General features: G+C 39.8%; 1 protein-coding gene across 22 annotated transcripts in view; it reads right to left on the bottom strand.

Annotated features, from left to right (window-relative positions):
- LMO7 (LIM domain 7) overlaps positions 1–23,711 on the bottom strand; it is a 130,070-nt gene that overhangs the window by 66,689 nt on the left and 39,670 nt on the right. For 20 of the 22 annotated variants that reach the window (XM_050331826.1, XM_050331818.1, XM_050331820.1 and 17 more), the window contains one exon: positions 4,918–5,024. In XM_050331826.1, the coding sequence (XP_050187783.1) occupies positions 4,918–5,024 (107 nt within the window). Of the gene's footprint in view, positions 1–4,917; positions 5,025–5,122; positions 5,190–5,233; positions 5,263–23,711 lie in introns of those variants that run through there. The other 2 variants (XM_050331833.1, XM_050331832.1) reach the window with 2 other exon arrangements.

Here is a 23,711-nt window from a genome sequence, read left to right as displayed (position 1 = left end):
AGCACAGCATTCAAATTTTTCCAGGACTGCTTTTTGCTTTAGGAAATCAGGGAAAAAAATTGTGCTAAAGAAACATTAAATGGATAAGTTAAAAAGTACTCCAAATTTTGAAATGCCAGGGCTGAAGTCAGAGCTCTGTTATTTCATCTCATGTAGGCACTTAGTCCCACTTTAGCATGACTTCTCCAACAGGATTTTCTGTTTGCTTTATATGATTTACACTTTATTTAGTGTGCAGGACTGATAATGAGTATATGAAAAAGTACAGAGCAGCAAAAAGATGAACGCCTTATGAAAATACTAAATTCTGCAAGGAGCTGAGATACTTCCAGCTATCTTTGGAAACAATTACAGAATGGTTGGGTCGGAATGGACCTTAAAGATCACCTAGTTCCAACCCCTCAGGGGTTGCAGTACCTTTAAAAAAAAGTTTGCTATTTAGGATTTTGCAATGAATCGTTTCTTGGGGGGGTTTTGGGGTATTTGTTTTGGTTTGGGGGATTTTTTTTTTCTTAGTTTAATATTCTAATCTGTTAACCCACCATTGTTTGGACTTATTAATAGAATTTAATGAGATTCTTTAACTAGATACCTAATTTCACAGAATTATAATTTTTTTTCTGGTAGAATAATTAATTTGCCTGAAAGAAAAGACAAATTTGGGTTTACACTCTCAGTCTGATTGTTCAGGCTGCCTCCTTTAAAACTGATAACTGGGATAACAAACTCCATCAAAATTAAGTTTGGTGTCTGTCTATGAGAACTCTCGCTTTTAACTCCATGGTATGATTTTACTAATAACCCTTCCACAGCTGAGAACAACTGGGTGTGTCACCCCTAAAGAACTGGATAAGGAAGTGCTTAACATTTTTAAATAGTAACCATGATGACAACTGAGAGTCACTAAGCTCATATTACATTCTTACTTTGACAGAACTAAAGAAGAATCAAATTAAGTATTAAGACAATCTTGCATTAGTACAAATAAAAAATAAACTCACAAAGTGCTGGGTTCTAAACTAACATCTTCTCCAATTAGAAATAATAAAATCCCAGGGTAATAAAAAAAATAAAATAAAAATCAAATATGCTGAACGAATTGAAGAGGGACATATATGCATTTACACTAGCATAAATAACTAGCCACTGAACAGAATGATGTGCATATGACTGCTGGACATGGTATGTGAGGAATATGTCCATCTGGATGATTTTTCTTGAAACACATGACATATCACTGTAGTATACCATTGAGCAATGACTTCTGCAGATTTGCAGAAAGACTGAACTATAAATCTCAGACGTTAATCCCCATTCCCATTTTCACTGGCAGGAAAGAAACCATCCATGCCAGTATACTTTTTCCACATCACCCAACAAGTAATCTTGCTGACCTGGCAAAGCATAAAGTTTTCAAGGCCTGGAGTGGCAACCAGTAATTCTAGCCAGCCCTCTTCACACAAACTTCTAAACAATAAAATTTTAAGGAGCTTTTCCTTTGCAAAAAAGATAATCACATAATCACTTGGAACTGAGAGTCTGGGTATATAAGAGGATTCTTGCTTCTCCTATCCCAGATTACTTCTAGTAATTATAGAGGAGGGTTTTTCATCAAGGCTGTGCATCATCTCAGTTGCAATAGAAAACAAAATGCAACTGAAAGTTGTAGCCTCCTTACCAGATGGAAGGATTACTTTCTTAGAACAGATTCTGTTCACGAGGAACAGTGGGTCTTTACCCAACTCAGATGTCACAAGAACACTGCATCACAAATAAATAAAGAGTTTGGTGTCTCTGAATGGCTTTGTGATGTTGTTGATTAGATGGGAGTGCTATCAGCAAAGGTATGGTGAAAGGCAGCAAGCATACTTGGAAATAAAGTACAAGGACAAAATAACTTTTCCTGCTGGAAAGGGAACATGCCCAGGTGGGACAGGATGGCAGTGTGAGTTGCCAACAGCCTGAGGCTATATGACTTCCCACAAGGTAAAAATGAGAAGATACCACCCTTAACTGCCAGGCAGCAGAGACAAGAGTAGCAGAAGGAACACCTCTTCACAGAGCTCATCCCCCTCAAAAGGTAGGTGTTCCTCCTGAGGACCATCCCACCATCAGAGGTGCCAGAGTAACTAAAAAAGTCTACAGAAGGCAAAGTGCAACATGGACAGAGATGCAACCTCCCAGCCACTGTGAGAGACTGGTTTTGCTCTGACATAAGACGACAACTCTCGTGTCCTCCTTAGAAACAGAAGTGGACCCACCCTTTTAATGGCATCCTCCTCTTATCTATTTTCCACATCTAAAGCAAATCAGGCACCTTGTCATGCCTGACAGTATGTACATGTATCCTACCAGTGCTCTGTTCTCTGCCATCCCATTCTGTGAAGCTGACTCTTAAGCAGCAGTTTATTTAATATATTTTGGGCAGATAAAAAGTATATGCTAATGGTGGCTTAAGAGCAGAACACAGCAGTCCTTCTGAGGTGTCAAAATACACACTGCTTCAGGCACACATTAATGTTATCCCACACAACATATCGCAGTTGGTTTAAGATGTGGGCAGTTAACCTCAGGTAATGGCAGCAAAATGAATTTGCTTAGGAATGTCAAAAAGCCAGAAGTTACATGCAATCTTTTATGAAAGCAGATAAAAAGTTTTCCTTCTCTGTGACAAGAAATTATTTATTTCTAATTGTGAAACTAGAGTTAACAGAGGAAAACACAAAAGCAAGACAGGAAATATTACCCCTTTTGAAGACATTTGTAATTCAGCTTGAATGTATGAAATTATTTATTTCTATTAAATAATAAAAAGACACATCAGATAAAATTCCTGATCAGAGAGCATTTCTCTCTTGATACACATATAACTCTCTCTGAAAATCCTCTGAAGACTAGCTTGTCCTCTGGGTAACCAAATTATTTCTATAATTAACTTTTCACTGGACAGGGTTATCCTCATGTAACTTACTTCCTTCACTTCTTGGAATAAATTTTCCCTCCCATCCCTCTTCAACCTACTAAATATATCAAAAAGTGCTAGTATAGTTAGGGTACAATTTTACAGCTTGCTCAGATACAGAAGTTTTAAATTACTCTAAGCGTTTTACACACACTGTGGGACTGTCATATGATACATAATGTGTGGAGAATCAAACTTACACTGAAACAAATTAAAAGAGCATGGTTATATGGCTGGCAGCTCTTTCGATTCTAACCCAGACCCCCCGCATTGCTGTCCATAAGAAGTACTCAATAGTTAAATCTGCTTTTTTGAAAAACACTAATTAGACCATTGCCGAATAGATATGATGTAAAACCCCTTTAGCCTTGTGACAACTTCAAATTCCAGCCTTACTCTCTCTGCTCACAGAGCTGGGAAGGGAACTGGCGGTGCCGAAAGGACCCAAAAAAACCTCAGTTGCAGATACACTGGATGAATTTCATGGCTGACCTCACTCGGGTGGCGCGGTTTAATGCAGGGACGAGTCGGACAACATACCTTGCACAACAGTTTGCTAACTCGACCTCCCCAAAGTTTCAGTTTGTCGCTATTGACGCTGTTGAAGACCAACTCCTGACCACCTCCAACTCTTCTCACTCTACCCTCAGAGCAAACCTCCACCAAAATAACTTAAGCAAGGGCTTTGTGGATAATTTAAGCATGGCAGAGGTTACCAACCCTCTGGCTTTTGGCATGACGTAGGAATGAGCAGAGAGAATACCAACTTCCTGGAAAGATGCCAAGTCCCTAAACACCAGATTAGTGAGAAATTACATTTCGGGTATGAGTCAAAGATTGGAAAACACATTGCCATATCAAGTATCAGACCTCAAAACAGTATGAATTTTCATTCTAAAACCAGGCAGAGAGCATGTCAACATTCTACCACCCTATCCACATATAAGAGATTTCTTTCTAATTAAAGCAGTTACATGCCATTTCACAATATTTTTTCCCCTTGCATTTACAGAAGGATTACTGACTGTTCCACTTTAATAAAACTGGTAATTTAAGTCAGGAATCAATACTTAACATTTAACCTGCCAGGTTTCCAGCAAAACTCACTAAAGCTTTGCTTTTTTTTTTTTTGAGACAATAAATTCTTCCTTTATACCAATATGATAAAAAAAAGTTCATACTATAACAAAGCAAGATGCTCCAGGATAATTTTTGCCATAACACTTTTATATTAAAACACCTGTCTGTATAGTAAAGTTCCACCTTAATCTCTCAGAAACTGGTAATAAAATTCTTATTAGGAGACAGAGCAGTCCTGAAATATGAGAATCCACTAATCATATTTCAGAACCAAACCACTGCTATTTCACAGAAAAACTCTTATCTGTAAAAATGACAGTTACCCCGTGTGCAATTCAGTGCTTAGTTTCTACATGCACACACACACATGCCCCTTGACACAGGACGTGGCATACGGTGACAAACATCTGACTAATACTTGGAGTGGAAAGACCAGCAATTCTTTAGGAACACTGTACCTAACCCCAAATCCATATGGATAAGTATCAGAAGTACCACCTCAGCCTTTCAGATTTTACATCAGTAATCACAAAACATAAAGACAAGTTAACATTTAACAGTTAATTTTGCTCCAAGTCTAAAATAACCTGAACAGTTTCCATCTCATATTAAATGTTGTAAATATTCATTAATAATTAGTTTGCTTGTAAAGCAAGTATTATAATAATACTTCATTTTTTAAATAACACTTTTGCAAGTCTTACCTACTAGTGTTAACAAGGCTTAAACCCTCACCATGGTATTCAGAACTGCTCACACCAGATTAAAACAAGAATTTTCCATAGGCAAACATTAAAAAAAAAAAAAAAGAAAAAAAGACCATGAAAGACCTTAGAGGAAGAAGGGAAAGGAGAAAACAAAACCACAAAACTCACTTGACTGTAACTCGATTGGACAAATCCTGAAGATCTCCTGGGTGAAAAAGCTGAGCTTCTTTCAGTCCAATATTTTCGCACGCTTTCAGAAAAACATTTATATTATCCTGCAAAAAGAAGTAGAAAGCAGTTGCTTAGTTAAAAGCACTAAGCAGGTTTTGCAAGATGATTAGTGCGAGCCTTTAAATGTCAAAGTCCAGCTCACGTAAATAATACTGAAAAAGCAATCTTCTGGATCATAAACGCTGGTCTTTTCACAGGCACACAGGCAGGCTGGGCTGCGATCTCGGGGACTGAGGGGTATGTTAAAGATTACCTGGCATAAGGCAGCGGTGAGCCAGTAGGCAGCAATCTCCACTTTGATGTCAGCTCTGCTCAGCAAACAAACGCCCTCTTCCTAGCTTTGCACGACAAGCCTCACCTCTTGCCTTTAAAAATAACTCCAGCTACTGACATTCACCACCCAGAAACTCTTGGCAGGGAAGGGAGAAGAGGAGGGACATGCCGTTTCTATGCTCACAGACTGATGAGGGAACACTGCACCTGGAGTCTGGGTTTGGTTGCTGAGCAAAGCTCCAGAGAGACAGAAACCAAGCTGTACTCAGGACTGCTTCTGCCTTACTTGGGGGGTTTTCTATCCTTAGAGTTCCTCCCCTTCCCACCCTTCCCCTCCCGTCACTCTCCCCGGCCCCAACCTCACACCAGTCTATAACAAAATATAGGTGCAGCACCCACTCACTGCACCTGCTGCAGGATCAACTGACTCACAAGGGCAGTGTTAAAAAAGAATTATTCCAACGATATATATAGATATTATACAACTTGTGTCCCCTTTCCACTTCATAGACAATAGGCAATAAGCAAGAAATTCCTTCTCGTTAAGGCGGAATGCTATCAACAACAAAAGAATGTGCCCTCTTGTGCACTTGCTCCCTTCAGCAGCAAGCCAAAGGAAAAGGTACACAAAGTTACTTAATTCATAAGCTACGCACAGCCCTGTCATTAAGGGTTTGTAAATCAAGGCAGTGGTATCAGAGTATCACAGTATGGAAAAGCTCTGCTTTAACAATTTAATTTACTTGAAATTTTAATTTTTTTTAATACAATCACAGGATGTAACAATTATTCCTTCATTAGGTATTTATTTTAAAAAAAAATCTACAAAGAAAACAAGAGTGGCTTCTAATAGAGACTTAGAAAGTAAATCAAACCCAAGAATCCCCACAACTTTCTGTTTTGAAGGTCCCTAGGATTCTAGTATTCCTTATCAGTCTGTAAACATGGTTTCATTCAAGGAAAATATTTGAACAAGGTATCCCCCATGCAGGTTGCGGGCTCTGTGTTACCACATCTGAAAGATCCCAAGTATCTCACACCATGAAGGTTATGCCCCAAAGCCATGCTGGGAGCTGCTCTGCTGCAGGGGAATGCAACACCATGACAATGATGGGACACATGACGTGGTGGTAGGTGAGCGGAGAGGGCTGGGAAAGATGGAGCACAGGCAACCTCGCCTCTGCCTGTGCACTAGTACCTGCAGTGCCCAGAGGGCTGCCTGCACATGGGGCCAAGGTAGCGTTTCATGCTGTGGGGTGCAGCATCAGAAGGGGCATTTCCTTTTCTTTTCCTTGCAATGGCCCTTTTTTCCTTTTCATGCAACGTGGGGAAAGCTGGCTAGTTATATCAACTTTATTCAATTAATATTTGAGTGTCATATTAGTACCAAAACCCCAAGGACTTGAAAAAGCATCATTTCTTCCACATGGAAGAAGCCACAGACTACAGTCCCAGTGCAAGAAAAGAAACTACTTGTTAAACAACAACTATTAGGTCAGTGTTAAGGGGTCTAGGGAGTCCAAGAAACTGGCAGGTAAGGCACAAGAAGAAAGCAGCAAAGCAGAAGGAATGAATAGCTGTAAGGTAATGAACTGAAGTGACACCAACACCAGTGAAGGCAACGTGGTCTGACTGTCTGACTGGTAATGAAAACTCAGAGCACACTCCCAAACCAATGGGTTATGTCAACTAAAGTGCAGAAAATGAGCACACTGTGCAAGTAAACAAGGAAGAAGAGTCAGATTTAGAGAAATAGATGCTGCCTACACCCTGAGAGCAATAAAAACAAAGCAGAAGAGTCACTCATCAGTGGATGCTTCTTGGTGCATGAGAGAATTAATTTTGAAGGTGTCTCAGCAACTAAACCTATCAACATCAACCTCCTGATAAATCACACTTACAGCCTGAGAACATCATCACTGACAGTAGTCAAGACCTTCAGAAATGGGGCCAGAGGCAGGGGGAGATAATATGGGAGACAGAACACAGCTAGTCACAGGACTCACATGCAGAATAAAACATGGTTCAAAATCTCCCTTCTTTCAGCTCCCAAGCCAGAAGTTTGATCATGCCTGCCATCTCATAAGTTACTGCCCCAACACCAGCAATTCTGCAGTCAGGGCCTGGAAATGACCCTCAGAGCATAAAGAGATGACACACAATTTGCTATTGCTCAGGTTTGGATATTGACACAAAAAGGTATCGTTTAAACAGATCAGCACTTCTAAATACAGTCTTTGCCAAGTTCTTGACTGTCCCTAATCATTGTAGTAAATCAGCAATGCTACAGGTCTCAGAATAGCTAGCAGTCATTTTAAACTCTACCAGAATAATGAATGTGAAGATGAATCTTAAATAGCACCACAGAAATAAGTAGAAAAAATGACGAGTTATCAACCTTGCAATTAGATATATCATTAGAAATGTGAACAGGAACATTTTTCAATGATTAATGCACTCAAATATAGAAGCCATTACACTATTCCTTTTACCAATGCAACCGTACTTTAATGAGATTAATGGTCGCTACCACTTCAGCTTCAAAGGGTATACTGCAATGTGAATCGCACCACACTTCACAAAAATGATTCTTTTTTAAACATTCAGAACTCAAAAGCCCAGAGAAGCACAACACACCAGAGCTATTTTCAGGTGCTGAAAGTCATCAAAGTGATGTGCTTGAGGAAGAAAGGTTCATACTTGTGTCCAGCACTCTCCTCTGCCACCAAGGGTGTTCACAGTCTCTGTAAATGAGGGCAGGCCATTTAAATTTAAGACAGACTCAAATTAGCAGAGTTGCAAAGAAAAAGGATTATGGTGATGAGGGAAGACAAGAGACTTAAAGAAAAATTGGAGAATTTGATTCCATTATACCAATACAATGAAGCACAAGAGGCAATACTGCTGTCACCTATCAGCACAAGAAAAGCAAAACCAGAAGGGGAGAGAAGAGCTGCCCAGTCCAAAAGCAAGGATTCATCGTCAAGCAGATAAGTATATTTTTGCAGAAAACATAAGGTTATGACTATTAATAGAGAAAGCTCCTGAACTAACAAGAATAAAATCATCTAGTTTATTCTTGTTCATGTTATTAACAGAGCTTGATCTGTTCATTTCCCTGAGCATCTGAAGTTGGAATAAGCATCATAGAATTAAAGGTTTTAAATCACAACAAAAACAAAGCTTGAAGTCTAAACCACAAAATTCAAGTGTAATTCATTTCTGGTATGCTATTACTACTTCCAAGTGTTTTGGTGAGAGGGGGTGGGGGAGGTTGGAATGAGACTGTGGGAAGGGCTGTTTTTTTCCCCAAACGGTGTGCATGATGAAACAGCAGAGCATTTCAGGTGTTCCCAGCATGACTTGAGTTTCCCACATGCTGTACAGACTTATAGTAAATGCACAACGTAGAATGCTGACTAGGTGGAACTATTACCATTCAGTAGCTCATTTTTGCCTCAAACTTCAAAGTGAACCGCACCCAAATCCTCTGCAAAGTTGCAACATGGGAGATGGAGCTGCCAGTGGGAAGCAGGTCATCCACGAGCAGGCATTTAAATACTGCCATTTGGGGAGATGACAAATGATACCGCACACTTTCAGCTATGCGCTTGCCTTTCTGGTCACCATGGGGCATCACTAGGCACAAAACCTTCCCTCTGCCCATTCCTAAAGCATGTCCCTCTAACCACTGCTGAGAAGGAGCCAAAATGGCATGTCAGTATTGAAAATGAGAGTGTGGTCCACACTCTCCCTTCAGCATCATAGTAGAGCAGGAGCCTTTCTTAGTCGTGCAACCTCACGGACATGAGGAAAGAGCTGAGTCCTTCCCATTCGTCCTTGCTGGTCCTCAGTGCTGCTTCTGCTCCTAGGCAGGGGGCTAGGGGGCTGCACCACAGCTCTGCACTTCCAGCAGATGAATGGGATGGGAAGAGCAGTGCTGCCACTGAAGGGTGCTTCATTCCTATCACTATCCTCCAGACCTCATAGAGGAAAGAAGTCAGTCACTGTATGGAAATACACAAGAATATGGACACCTTCCTTTAAAAAAATAAAAATTTTTAAAGAGTAAAAATCAAGGCAGGGGTATTTTTTCTGTTTTACATCTGTAATCAGCTCCTAATGAAAGTCACTGTGGCAAGAGCTTGAAAAGAAAGACAAACACAGATCACCGGTGACGTGCTGGTGGTGGGGAAGTGCATAGGTTCCTCAACACTAGAAAAACAGAGGAAAAAGAGTACTTTAAAACGGAGAAAAAAAGAATTGGCATGAGCAACAGAAAAGTGAAAGAAAAGAAAAAAGCAAATATGCAAAAAAGTTAAAACAAAAAGTTGACTCTAAGTAAGAGGTGGGAAAAAAAATCAAAACCAACCCAAGAAGGCACATACAGTGTGTAAAACAGAAAAAGAATTTTAAAAATGTCCAAGGTGAAAGAGTATGAAGTAAAAGGTAATTAAAAGAGGTCACCACATAAATACCATCTTATTTTGACTACTGACATACAGCGCAACATCACACTAAATTCGGCTTGTGTATTTGAGCTGCAATTTTATTAAAAATAAATGCCTTATTATCATGATTACCTGGGTGAGACAGGAATATTAATTTAAACAAGTGTGTAAATACATTTGCTTTCTTTAGGGTGCAGTCATGCTGTGTGGTAAGCCTGTCTTCTCCCTAGTTAACTGTTTCTCTGAAGCCCTACGTATGCACAAAAACACAGCGAGATCTTGTAGGCTTACAAGTTATGGCACATCTTTCAAGTCACTTGGCAACTAGGAGAAAAACAATTTAATTATTATGGTGGTTTTCTGTTTTTCCTGGCTGCATCAGTCAATAGATGAAGACAGTCCTCCGGGTTGTCTCCTATTCTGATTCAAATACTCACTATTTCAGTCAAAGCCCTTATTTCTACTATACTGCTCTTCAAGCTCTAGGAGGGTGTGTTGGTTTGTTTTTTTGTAGGTGGTGGTAGGGGGCTGGATTTTAAGGTTTGTGGGTTTTTTCCAGAGTATGAAGGGGATGGCACCCTATGCTTGCGGGACTAGAAAGCACATTTGTGTGAAAGTATTACAGCATCATCCAGACCATGACTTGATGCCAAAAGTTGTTTTTAATTTCCAGGTTTAAAAAAAAAAAAGACACCAAGTATCTAAGTGCCTAGCAACAAAAACTTTTGACATTTTGAAAGAGAAACTGGTGCGTTTTTTTGGTCACAGAATTCTGAAAATCAACTGAACAGATCATATTTAACAAACATTTATGAAGACCTTTGGAGTTATCTTGAAAGCTTCAGCTCTGCATTCATGACAAACCCTCTTTATTGGCATCCTCATTCCCTTAAGGGCTATTTCCATTTGAAAAAATTGGTATTTTTTCAAAGTAGAAAATGTTTTTCATAGACACAGCATCATAGTGACCACTCAAGTTAGCTCAAATCAGTTTAATACAGAATTTAGAGCTACATTTTGCAGCAGCATCACTGCACAGCTACGCATTGTTTGTATTCAGAGGTGGGGTAAAAGGAAAGAAACCTACAGCAGGATCTAGTTGAACAAGTTGGGTAACTTGCTCTTCCTTGGAGGTACGTTTCGGTTATTAGCTCTGGCTGCAGTTGCAGGTGGGGGCAGAAGGGTGAGAGGATAGGAGGGAAGAGGGATGAACACCTACCACGTGGTATGACCACAGGCCTGGGAGCCAGGAACTCCCCATTACCTCCTTGGCCTTGCATGTCAGGATACTTGGTGCCCATCATCCACTCATCCCATCTGCAGATTGTGATCCCAGCTCCTACAGCTCTCTGCACTTCTCTGAAGGCATGCTTTCAACCTTAAACTGAAAGCAGGAGTGGATAGAATACCTAAACTGGTTTTTTCCTCCTTTTTTGGGCCCAAAAGTAAAAATAGTAATTAAAACAGTCATCCTGCAGACATAATTTGACTTAGAGTGAGTGACCTCAGGGCTTCTGTTCAGTAAATTATCCCACCTGTAACAAAGTGCACAGAGCACTGTGTTGGCCAAAGATCAGAAACCGTGCTAATTGCTTTGCCACTCCCCTCTGCATGCCCTTCCTTCTTTTTCCACAATGGGTAAAATAATAAATTATTGTGATCTTTGACATAGGGATTCCCTGCCCTAGCTCTATGCATGATTACAGATACTAAATCTTCAGTGATTCACTTCCAGCTTTCCTGTCAAAAAGCAGGTGCTCCTGCTGCGAGAATGAAGGAACGAAAGTTTTGCACAAACTTTCCCATTACCTTGGTGCTGTCAGTATCAATAACTTTGGATCAGATAGGAAGAGGCACATTCCCCTTCACCATTGCAATTCAAGAGTCTCAGGGTTCAGTCATTGCAGAAAACACATTTTGAAGCAGCCTTAGGTAAAGAATCACTTTGGTTTTGAACAAAAAGATCCATCTGTCCCCCAAACCCCAATTCCATCTGCAATGACTGCAGCTGCATGGACCTGTACAAGACCTAGGTGTGTACTGAAGGATCTTCCCCAGAATTTGTTACTCAGCTCCTGGCAGCATCCACCACCATGTGTAACTGCCAGCAGAAGACATCTCAGCCCAGCCCACCTCATTACCTGCAACCTCTTGCAGCACTGAGCTCCATAGTTTCTTTGCAATGGGAATAACGGGATGAAGGAAAACACACAACATAAATTAATGTGGGTTGTTGGTTTTTCTTTTTAAACAGGACTTTCAAACTGACAGCTTTTGAGGTGCTTGACACAAGAAAGGGTGAACTGTGACTCAAAAGGGTCAACAGTGACTCAAAATCCCTCCCAAGGACCTCGTATCTAGCCATGCTACAGCATAACCTTCACTATGACCTTACAGCCATATATTAAGGCAACGATGTGTACCAAGTGAGCCTTTTATTGATAAGAGGGTGATCGGGTTGTAAACCACAGGTGTGTTTCTGGGATGTCACTGCTGCCAAATAAAAGTCCAGTTGCAACGGAGAAGGGCAAAAGTACAGAACACTGTCAGATTTGTCTAGTTAACAGAGTTTACCCACTTGCAGGCATGCTTACTGTAAAGAACGTATAGGTTTGGAAAGGCAGTCTGGAAGAATCATCCTGGGCTACGTCCTTGTTTAGACAAGCCTTAACTTTTCCACCAGTTAGTTACATTCCAGTCAAAGTCAAGGGAAAAAAAAATCAGAAAAAAATGAAATGATGTGCCTTACGCCCCAAACAGTTTATACAAAATAGACTCTGCAAGCGGAGTGTGTTAATTACTCCAGCGCCAAGTCACTCCACTACACAGAACTGGAATGACAGTAATCCACTTAAAGGTGAAACTCCCTTGAAGCCTAATGAGTAATAAACGTAAAGACCTCTTGTTCTTGAAACACAAAGTTTTGGCAGAGCTTGATTTCTTCCTCCACCCCTTTTTTTCTATTTGTATACATATGTGTTTTGTTTTGCTCACAGAGATTAACAATTTGATATAGATGAAATTCAGCCCCTCTATACACAGGGCTTGAAACAGAGCCTCAGATGCTCAATTCTAGTAGCCCCTGATTTCTAGACTATCATTTAGTACTTCAATCTTCCCAGGAGAGAATTTGGAAGTTTTGGAAGTTTCTTCTGACTTTGCTTCCTTCAAGAGCCAGACATCTTTTTTCTTGAAGAGAGTAGCATCCTAGTACTGTACTTAATCCTTGCTGCCCTACATGGGCTTACTGTATCCTGTGAAGAAGCTTTCTCAGCACCCCAGATCAATAAGTGGATTTGGAAATGACCTGCCTTGCAGCCCACCTGAACTCCTGCATCAGTGACAGGTTTCCTCATGTCCCTCTCCATCCTCCTGACCTGCAGAAAGCAAGCTTTTCTGCCCTGCAGAAAGCAGCACCTCAGCACCCTGCACTTGGCAGCATTTGGTGTTGGCATCGTACTTATTGGTTCTTCCACATACATCACTGGAGGAGGGTGATTCAGCAGGCACATGGGCGTGGAGGTGTTCAGACAGGCGTTAAAAGATGTGGTATGAGGATTTTGTACCAAACAGAAGGGTAAATAGCATAGTTGTACAGCTCCACCACTGATAACACAGAAAAAGTTATCACCGCTGCAATTAACATATACTTTCTTTGAAAATTGCCATGAATTTTAAGAACTGCACATTGATAAATATCTGACAAGCCAGAGGGGGGAAAAAAAGTACTCTACTGTCCAGCTTATGAAGACTTAACACAAATAAACACTGACTGCTGCAGAAATCTCAAATCTGCACTTCCGTGGCAAGGGCAGGAGAAATCAGATTATGAATGTCAGAAGTATGAATTAAGGTGTGTACTTTTTCTACGTGGTTGACTTCTTTTTTCCAGTTCGGAAGGAATGTTTCTTTACAAACACAGAAACAGTCATCAGTTACTTAAGAAAATAAAAATAGCACACAAATGACAGAGTATACCACAGACTACAGCTGATCGAGTTGATAAATGGAAATTATTTGCAGTTTATTTGGCAACCATAGTTATATATTTTGTTAAGTGCTGGCAAGCTGAGTCAAAAAGGGTCATACTTTTTCAGAGCTTTGGTTTAGAGCAGGAGGAGGAATGAAAATTTTCCATATTAGAAAGTTCTTTCTGCCAACCATTACTTTACAGTTAGTTGACAAGATTTTTAAAAATTAATTAGCATTAATTAGCATTTTGACATATCATCTCAGTAAAACACTGAAAGCAGCAGTTTGGAAGACCTGATCTCGTTTAAAGCATCCCAAAATACTGCTTTTGATTCACAGAGATCAACCAGCACTTATTGTCCCCTGACAAGAGGCCAGGGCGTGTAGCTGAACCGCCATTTCTTGGTGTCTGCACCCATACAATATCTCCCTACTAATGTCTTCTAGATACATTTCACTTCATCACCACTCACCTAAAACCTGTCAAGTTCAGCCCAGAGTTTGGGTTTCATTCTCCCTAATCGATGTCTTGAGCAGCTACTAAAAATGTCACAAAGAGTTTACATCAACCTCCTCTGTCCCCACACCCTACATTTCAAAGAGTTTAGGCAGCAACAGAAAACAATTAAAGGAAATTCAGAACTAAGGCTGAAACGTACCATATGTTTTCAAGCAGAAGGGCACAAAACATCAGTAAACCACTGCTGAGATTACATTACTCCCACTATCAGGCATTGAAACATACAGAACAATGTCATCTCCAACTATTAATAACCATACTTCCTTTCTAGCACACAACTCTTTTTCTTCATTGTCTAATGGAAGTATTTCTATTCCTCTTTCCCATGAGACAGCAGAAAGAGTACCAGAAGTGATTAATAGTTTGACATACATTCCTATCAGGTCTTGCATTCCTCCTGACATTTCTAATTAGCCTTTTTGTTTGTTTGTTTGTTTTCTGTTTTGTTTTGTTGTTGTTCACGCTGTAATCTCTGAAAGAACTGGACTGAGAGTCAAAATTTCACCCCTATTCTACTCTGACTCGATGATTAAACTCAGGAAAGCCACTAAAACTCCCACTAACCATACTCTATTATCTTTAGGTATAGAACTGAAACAATGGTAAAGAGCTCTTTGTGAAGGACTCCAAGATCTGACACATTAAAAACTTTTTCTTATATAAGAAGTAAGACTTTTATTAAATTCTTAAGCAAAACAATCAGGTTTCTAGCTTCATATCACAGTTAGAGTGTCCATCGTGTTCCCAAACTTGTAGATACATCTCCTTCGCAGTCTAAAGTAAAATTCAGAAGTTTCAGTTGCCAGTGGAAACACAGATACTATTTTTCGTAGCACTGATAAAATCTTACTAAAATTCATTGTATAAGAAATTTAATACTTTGATGGCTACATTTCAAATACCATGCTGTGTCAATTCCCAGGTGAAAAAATATTTTCTCAGACTAATAGCATAGGATCATAGAATAGTTTGGGTTGGAAAATGCCTTAAACACAATGTAGTCCAGTGAACAGGGACATCTTCAACTAGATCAGGTTGCTCAGAGGCCTATCCTACTTGACCTTGAGTGTTCCCAGAGATAAGGCATCCACCACTTGTCTGGGAAACCTGTTCCAGTGTCTCAACACCCTCATGGAAATATAGTAATCTTCTTTATATCTAGTCTAAATCTATACTCCTTTTGTTTAAAACCATTACCCCTTGTCCTACCACAACAGGCCCTGCTAAAAAGTTTGTCCATATCTTTCTTATAATCACTCTTTAGATACTGAAACCCAGAGCCTTCTCTTCCCAGGCTGAGTAACCCCAACTCTCCCAGCCCATCTTCAAAGGATAGGTGTTTCAGCCTGTGATGGTTTTCATGGCCCTCCTGTGGACCTGCTCCAACAGATAAATGTTCTTATGGTGCTAGAACCCCAGATCTGGATGCAGAACTCCAGGTGGGGTCTCACAAGAGCAGAGGGACAGATTTGATAGACACTTGCCTTGTTCTGCTGGTCACACTTCTGATGCAGCCCAGGATATGACTGGCTTTCTGGGCAAGCACACATTGCCAGATCACATCCAGCCTCTCATTATGAGAGTATGTCTAAGGCTTTCTTGATAGGGCTGTTCTCAACCACTTCATTTCCTATCCTGTATTGATACTGCGAAGTTTCCCCAACTCAAGTCCAGCATCTTGCCCTTGGTCTTATTACAACTCATGAGGCTCCCATGGGTCCACTTCTCAAGCTCGTCCAGGTCCCTCTGGATGGCATCCTGTCCCTCAGGTGTGTCAACTGCAACACTTAGGTTGGCGTCATCTGCAAACTTGCCGAGGTTGCACTTGATCCCTTTGTCTGTGTCATTGATGAAGACATTAAACAGTACTGGTTCAAATAAGAACCTCTAAGGGACATTACTTGTCACAAATCCCTATCTGGACATGAGCTACTGACCACTACACTCTCTGTTTAACTATCCAACCAATTCCTTATCCACCAAATAGTCCACTCATGAAATGCATCTCTCTCCAGTTTAGAGAGAAGGATGTTGTGGGGAACCATGTCAAAGGTTTTAGAGAAGTAAACAGAAGTCCAGAGAAATGACATCTGTAGCCCTTCTCTTGTCCACTGATGTGGTCACTCCATCACAGAAGGGCAATAGGTTGGTCAGGCAGGACTTGCCCTTGGTGAAGCTGTGCCAGCTGTCCCGAACTACCTCTCTGTCCTCCATGTGCCTTAGCAGAGCTTCCAGGAGGATCTGTTCCACGATCTTCCCAGGCACAGAGATGAGACTGACAGACCGAAAGTTCCCAGGGTCCTCCTTTCTACCCTTTTCAAAAACAGGTACAACATTTCCCTTTTCCTGGAAATCTATTGCGTCCCACAAGAAAAAAGAAAATAACAGTTTTGGGAAGTTTTGTTACTCGTAGCATTAGAAGGATATTGAACAAGAACTACTACTATAAAAGAGGAACCTGGCCTCGTTTCTGCAATCCAAAGTTCTCCTGAGCCTGCATTAAATGTATAGACTGTCTTACAAAAGGAGAGCATGTTTGATGCAGGGCAGGAGTTTGGTTAGACCATACCCCCTTTCACTTTCTCTCTCCTCCTCTTAGTTTTAGGCATATTGAAGTTCAGTCATAAGAAACACCAACTGCTATTGCAAAACAAGAATTTCCCCTCATGTAAGGATTATGCCAAGTAATACTTGTCTTTCTGAAATTCCCAAAAACTTGCTGAGCATACTCATCCAGAAAACAGGCAATGATGTTCCTGTATTTTTGTTTACATGTTGAAATTACCAACTTTTCAGAAAAATACATAAATCATCTTGTGCCTTGCCTTATGAAAGGCAATACCAGACTAATCAAATTCCAGGTGAAAATGAAATGCAGCTTCACTCTTAGCAGCAGGGCTGCATACACATTCATCCTTTACTTCTGAATGTATGGGCCACTGACAAACCAAAAACTCATGACCCAGGTCAGCCACAGGAGAGGTCAATGGAGGCAGGACCCAAGGCAGAGCCCACAGCCACAGCCTTAGCTGTTATGTGTTCTGCTACTCTTCAAAAAGGTGACTTAATCTTTCAGAAAAAATATCAGCACTCCACATCATTCCACTCCCTCATCACTGCCAAAAAAAAATAATAGTAAAAAAAAGCTGGACAAGCAAACAGAGCACATCAAATGCTTATCAGCTCACTAGTTTGATCGTGACCAAAATTTATGAGGCTATTTCTTAGGAGCCTTTTTGGACATTGTTAGTTGCTGCACAACCAGAAGGTTTAAGTCTATAATTTTTGGTGTTTGGTAGTGAAGCAAAGCAAACAGCAGCAGCTTTTATGTAACTTAGTCCATGTGTTTGTGTATTTGCTATTCCTCATTTTTCATGAGGAACAGAAAGGAGGAGAAGTTCTCTTATACTCAGTTTCTCATACCGGACAAGCTACTATTATTACTAATGTAGCCCATACTGGTCAAATTCACAGAGCAGAGGTTTAAGATTAGAAAACAATTATTTTAAATATATATATACACTGCAAGAAGACAGAAAGCATGGACCAATATAAATGCTATACTAGAGACAAGGAGGTGAACAGCAAGAGAAAATAGCAAGGATATTCAGCATGAAGGAATAAACTTTGGAAGTAGAGGTGCTTTGAAAGAAAGGGAATTAATTTTAAATCAAATTAAAGCATCTCATATGCCATCAGATTTTTTAAATTTAAGTGGAAAACACAACCAATTTGATTCTAAGTATTCTAAAGAAGGAACTTTGTATCAAAGTCCTAAATAAAACATACAACTGAAGTAAGCTATGCAAATGTGGACTTCACATGGAAAATTGTTTTGAAAGTGTCACATAATAAAGTCAAAAAGTCATCTGCATGCCATTCCCCTGCAACACAAGAAAAAAAAAAAAACCACCACCAAAAAACACCACCACCCTGTCAAGAACATTTTCCCACAGAAAAGAAAATTTTGGCCAGCTCTCCCTGATGACAAGAGATAAGGAAGTACCAGGGTGGTTCCACGGTTTGAAAAGTGTTAGGCACAAAGGCACAGAAACTTTTTTTTTTTTAAATGTTCTCCACCCCTTTCTTTATCTCCCCTTTCCTTTTAGTATAGCTTTCTTTCATATGTCTCTCTTCTTACCTTTATCATTCCCTACTTCCCTTGTTTAGAAAGTTCATGCCACTGATCTAAGTAACAGTGTTGAAGGTTGTTGTCTTGGTACAAGTGGTATTAATACCTTCTGATACATTAAATAACCACATTATAGAATGCAGTGATAATGTAGTGGTGTTATATCACATTGCATTAAAGAGAAGCAATGATGTTTGAGTAGCAGTTGTCAGAGGGATAAGTTTCCTGTTGAACCAGGAAAATAAATGCTTGATAAGACATGCATGGAAAACCATCAAGACACTCTTCACCCTAAAGGAACCCTAATTTCCCACTAGAAAAAAAATACCACACTACAGTATTTCAGATAAACATGTTCAAACCTGGGACTGCCTAGAGATGTGCAATTTTATTCTCTTGTGTGAAAGGGAAACAAAAAAATCACAAAAAGACCCCTCTGCCAAAGCTGAAGAACTTTATTAAGATAATATTTTGTGCTGATATTCATCCAGCACTCACACTGAGACAGTCCAAATCAGCAACATCGGTTTCTTTGAAATCACAGACCAACTTGAAACAAAAAGTACTAATGACATTTCATTTACAATTCTGAGAATCCAACAGCTTTCTATTCTGCCCTGTCTTATGATCACAGCCCTCATGTCTCTGATGTGAGGAAAGGCTTCCCAGCCACAGTGCAAAGCGTTGCACTTTCACCTTACTCACAGGAGCTGCAAGCAAAAGATAGATGGTCGTGGAAGACCAAATTGGTGGTAATCTGCAAGGCAGCGAGATTTCCACTCGCTACCCCTCTCCAAAAGACATACTGACTCTTACCTCTGACTTTGCTTCACCACCCAGTCTCAGTTGGAAATGTACTTTAACTAGAACTGCCTCGCTGAAGAACGTACACTTATTCCTCATGAATAATGAGCAATGTGTTATTCTGACAGATATGTTGAGCTTGCATAAACTATACATAACTCATCTTCTCACTGTCTCATGACGTCTTGTGACTTTCATTCTAGTTTATGATTCCCTGTGTTCAGCCAACTGAGTTCAAAACAGGAGGCTTCTGGGGAACAATGACCCTGCAGCCAGAGATGCACCTCTGAAAATGCTCAGCAGAACCTTGTTGGAAAGCATGTTGTCAAACCACAAAGTCCTCCTCCTCATGGGATTGTATACAAACAATCTTACATGTTGGGATTCAAATTGAAAACTCAGTATATTTTGAGAAAACAGTTTTCCTTTGGGTTTGCTTTGGTTAAGCATTCATTTCATTCTCATGACCCCTACTCCCCAACAACTCTAAGTAAAATCATTTTGCAGGATCTGAGCACAGAAAGATCTATCAATTTGACTAATTTTCTTTAAAAATTTCGATTGCACACATGTATGGACCAGGAAAAGTGGATTTTTAAGTAAGAAAGTGCAGACTGCACTTTCTCTACCACTCATAATGAAATCTCAGCTTCCACAGTCCTCTGACCTTTCTGTTACCCTTCCCATATTCCCTAGAAATGCCTGAGGGCTTGAGGAACTGCTACTCTGTACCAGTTTGCTTGTCTCTGCTGTACTAGGGAAAATATATGTATTGCTCCTTACACAAGTTGTGTATTTTAGACAGTTTGAAACATAATCAGAAAATAAATTTTAATTTTCCAGCAACTATTGTCGTGCAATGGCATTTTTAAGAAAAGGACCAAAATTAAAGCAAACAAACCAACAGTGACCTCCCAATTAAATCCCTTCAGGACACCTATGGGAACAGCATTGTCTCCAAAATCTGCCATATGCTGTTAAACATCAACCTGCTGTAAGGGGTACTTTCTACTACTTTCTAACTGCTGGAGTTACTCCTTTGTACCCTGCAGTTGGCACATCTCACTGTCCAGGAAACCACCATAAGAGATGCATGGACATTTCTTCAGTCACCCACCTTTGACCACCACTTCCCTGCAACTGCTCTTACCCTCAGCAGTTCAATTTTCCAAACTGGAACAAAAATGAATAGGTAAACACGGCTAAGATGATGGCTGGATCTGACCCAAAGCATGCGAGGCACACGCCTCAGAAGGGAATGGAGCAACAAGTTGCTAGCTGGGTATGAAGTTGTGGTCAGATCCAACTCTCCTTCCCAAAGCGTTCTTACAAACCTTCACACACAAGCTACAGCTCAGATTTCCCATGTCATATCAAACTGGGCAGAAGTTTAATCAATTTTTTAAACTTTCCTGGTACCAATTAAGTATTTTTTGCTAACTGAATGCCAAGTTTCATTTGAGTAGTTAATCATCAAAACACATGTATTTATTTTTCTATTCCATCATGATTGCATCTGAACCACTGCAATTCACACCTGAAAAATCTCTAGGCAGCAGTATAATCAAACTAGAGATGAAAGCTAAGACTTTCAGTTTTCTAAAAGGTGCTTGGAATTGAGGCAATCCTGCTAACATAAAGCCTCTATTGGATTTTATGGTAAGAAAGGTGTCATAAGAGTAAACATGACATAAAAAATCAATAATGCATTTACTTCATTAAAAGCAGCACCTCATCCTAACTTAATAAAAAAAAAAGTATAGCACACAATATTCCATATAAAAGTGAATGTTTCATTATTCCTATAGGTTTTCACTTAAAATTTAACTCAAACAATTTGTTTTCAAAATAACCATGAAATCAAATAAACAATATAATGAAATCCTTCTGGAGATTCAACCAAAGACATCTATTCAATACTGTATTTCTGTATTGCTGAAAAAAACCTGTCAAGCAGTTGAAGTGAACACAATGCTTAAATGACATACTTACAGAGAAGTAAAATATATTAACTCCCTAGGGAACAAAACCAAAACTGAAGAAATTCCTAGGAAAGAAAAACAAAAGGGGATGGGGGGGGAGAAGGGGGAAGAGAAACAAGATGTCTTTCAAAGCATTTGTTTCCTTCTGATAATCAGACTGCCACAAAACTGTCAAGAACACAGGGGGTCTATTTCCTTTTAATCAGGAAAGTCAAGAGAGAAATGGATGCTAATTGCCTGGTGATTAATGCATAAAATATTTTGGAAATAGACTGCAGGACATGAGTCTAGAGGACCATGAAGAAAGCTGTAGAAAGCACATGATCAGAAGATATTCAGATTACAGTATTTGCAGGACCCAAATTAAAAGTTACAGCATCTCTTTATGGTTTACAAAAAAAACCCTGCTGTCTCTTGATGTTAAAGTTTCCAACTGGATTTAAAAAAAAAAAAAAAAAAAAAAAAAGATTTGCAGGAGAAGCAACCTACAAACAATGAAAATATTTCCAGAATATGGTAAGCAAGCCTACAGGCTGATTCCCTAGCAAGCTCTTCCCATCTCTAAATCCTATGGTTCATTAATCACAGTATCCTGAGCCTGTCAAGTATCAATGTCTGCTTTTTTACAACTGAAAACCTCCATAATTTTTAGTTTGAGTTTTATATGCCAGTGTGAAAGCTGTATTCTTCAAAACTTGTATAACTGAGGAGGTTCCTCTCCAGCCTGGGAAAACCAAACTCCCACTATTGTCCCCATAAGCACCATCTTGTGAAACCACCCTAATATGGCCCTCATAATCATCATGTCCTGAAACTGAAATATTTATGTAAAACCTTTTCTACAGGTCAACACAAAATATTAGCTCTCTCAATTATTAGCTTTAAGTTGAATTTCAACAACAATAACACTGGATGATCTTGATTTACAAGAATCATTCACCTTTCCTCCCCTTTGCTTTATTTTTGAAGACTTGTAGTAACTAGAAAGTACTTGAAACAATAAATACACTACAAGTAAGATATAAACTACACACCAAATGAATACTCCACATTTTTGCATCTGGAAATAAACAAAAATACATGTATATAAAACAAGTTCTTACAATTATGACTCAAGACAACAGTTAAATCACCACAGAAATAAAATCTAGCCTATGGTTTTCTGCTTTGAATCTAATGGCTACTTCAGAAGCCATTTAGGCAGTCAAACTGCTGATCAAATAACTGTGCTGTCCTCCACAGAATTATTTTGGTTTCATTTGAATTCTTTTTGTATGCCTCACAAGAAAAGAATATGCAGTAGTCTTAATTGCAAGCCTAATACCTGAGCTTTTTCTGGGACAAAGGCAACTAATACTGTCTACATTCATTTGATGTGGAAATGCACATTCTCAGCTTGTGCAATAATATATGGCAATTTAACCTAAGCTTATACCCTCCAGCCAAGTTAAATACACTTATTCTCCAATGAGCTGCATGGTTGACCAGCAAAAGCCAATGTTTTGTTGGCTCATCAAGTAAAAACATATAAATAAAAGTAGCTAGAGAAGTTTTACATGCTATTCCTACTAAGAAATCAGGAAACATTGAGATTGCATGTTCATCATATGGTGGAATCTTCAATTTGTTACAGGAATCAAGCATATGTCCCTGTTCACTTCAGACCTCTTAATATGGGACCAATAGTTCTTGTGACAGGACTAAATACTCTAGACACCCTTGTGACATGAATATCCAACAAGGTTTTCATAGTGAAAAAAAATTATGAAGAAAGAATTTGCCTACCCACGAAAGGGTTTCTGATGCTAAATGGCTGCAAAACCTATCCTAAAGTCCCTGGGTAGCAAATTTTCTGAACAGCAAAGAGAAAATCTTTTAAACTTCCTGTGAAAATGCCTATATACATCTTTCCCCTACTCCCCCTCCCCCAAAAAAATGTGATTTACATCCTAATAATGGCCAGTCTTCGCGAGCGAAGATCCGGGGAAGGTCTTTACACCTTCCAGCCTGCGCATTGGATTTTTTAGGTGAGACACAGTGTGCGCGGAACTGAACCCACCCTTTAATCCTAAGGTTCATCTGCCGGGGCCAAGCGAGCTTGGACGGTGGCAGCGAGGTCCTTAGGACGTAGGTGGGTTGCCTTTAAGGGCTAACGAGCCCCACCTGCCCGGGAGTGGCCCTGACCGGGAATCGAACCCGGGTCTCCACGGTGATAGCGCAGCGTCTTTACCACTAGACCAGCAGGGGCTCCGATTTACATCCAAAACATTGGCAAATACCTCAACTGAAGCCTGAAGAGAGATCTTTGCATCAGAGTTATTTTAATGCAACTAAAGCTTCGCTGTGGGTGGAGTGAAACAGGTTCTAAAAATACTCTAACTACACAGAACATTTCCTATTCTGCCCATTCCCAAAGGAGGGGACATCTGATGGCTTGTGAATATAAGATAGGATGGTGGCCTTTAAATAGAGACAAGTAATGGTACAGAGGTTTGTGCACAGAAGCCAGTGCTTGATACATCTAGGGCTGATGAAGCTTCACACAGTGACAGGATGATTGAATTTACAGATCTGAATCACAGATTAGGTAACCTTTG

Source organism: Myiozetetes cayanensis, unplaced genomic scaffold (assembly GCF_022539395.1).
Source record: "Myiozetetes cayanensis isolate MyiCay16 unplaced genomic scaffold, myiCay2020 scf5-8, whole genome shotgun sequence".
In the NCBI taxonomy this organism is placed as follows: Eukaryota; Metazoa; Chordata; class Aves; order Passeriformes; family Tyrannidae; genus Myiozetetes; species Myiozetetes cayanensis.
The sequence above is the reverse complement of the archived record's forward strand: the minus strand, read 5'-3'. Positions and strand labels throughout refer to the sequence as shown.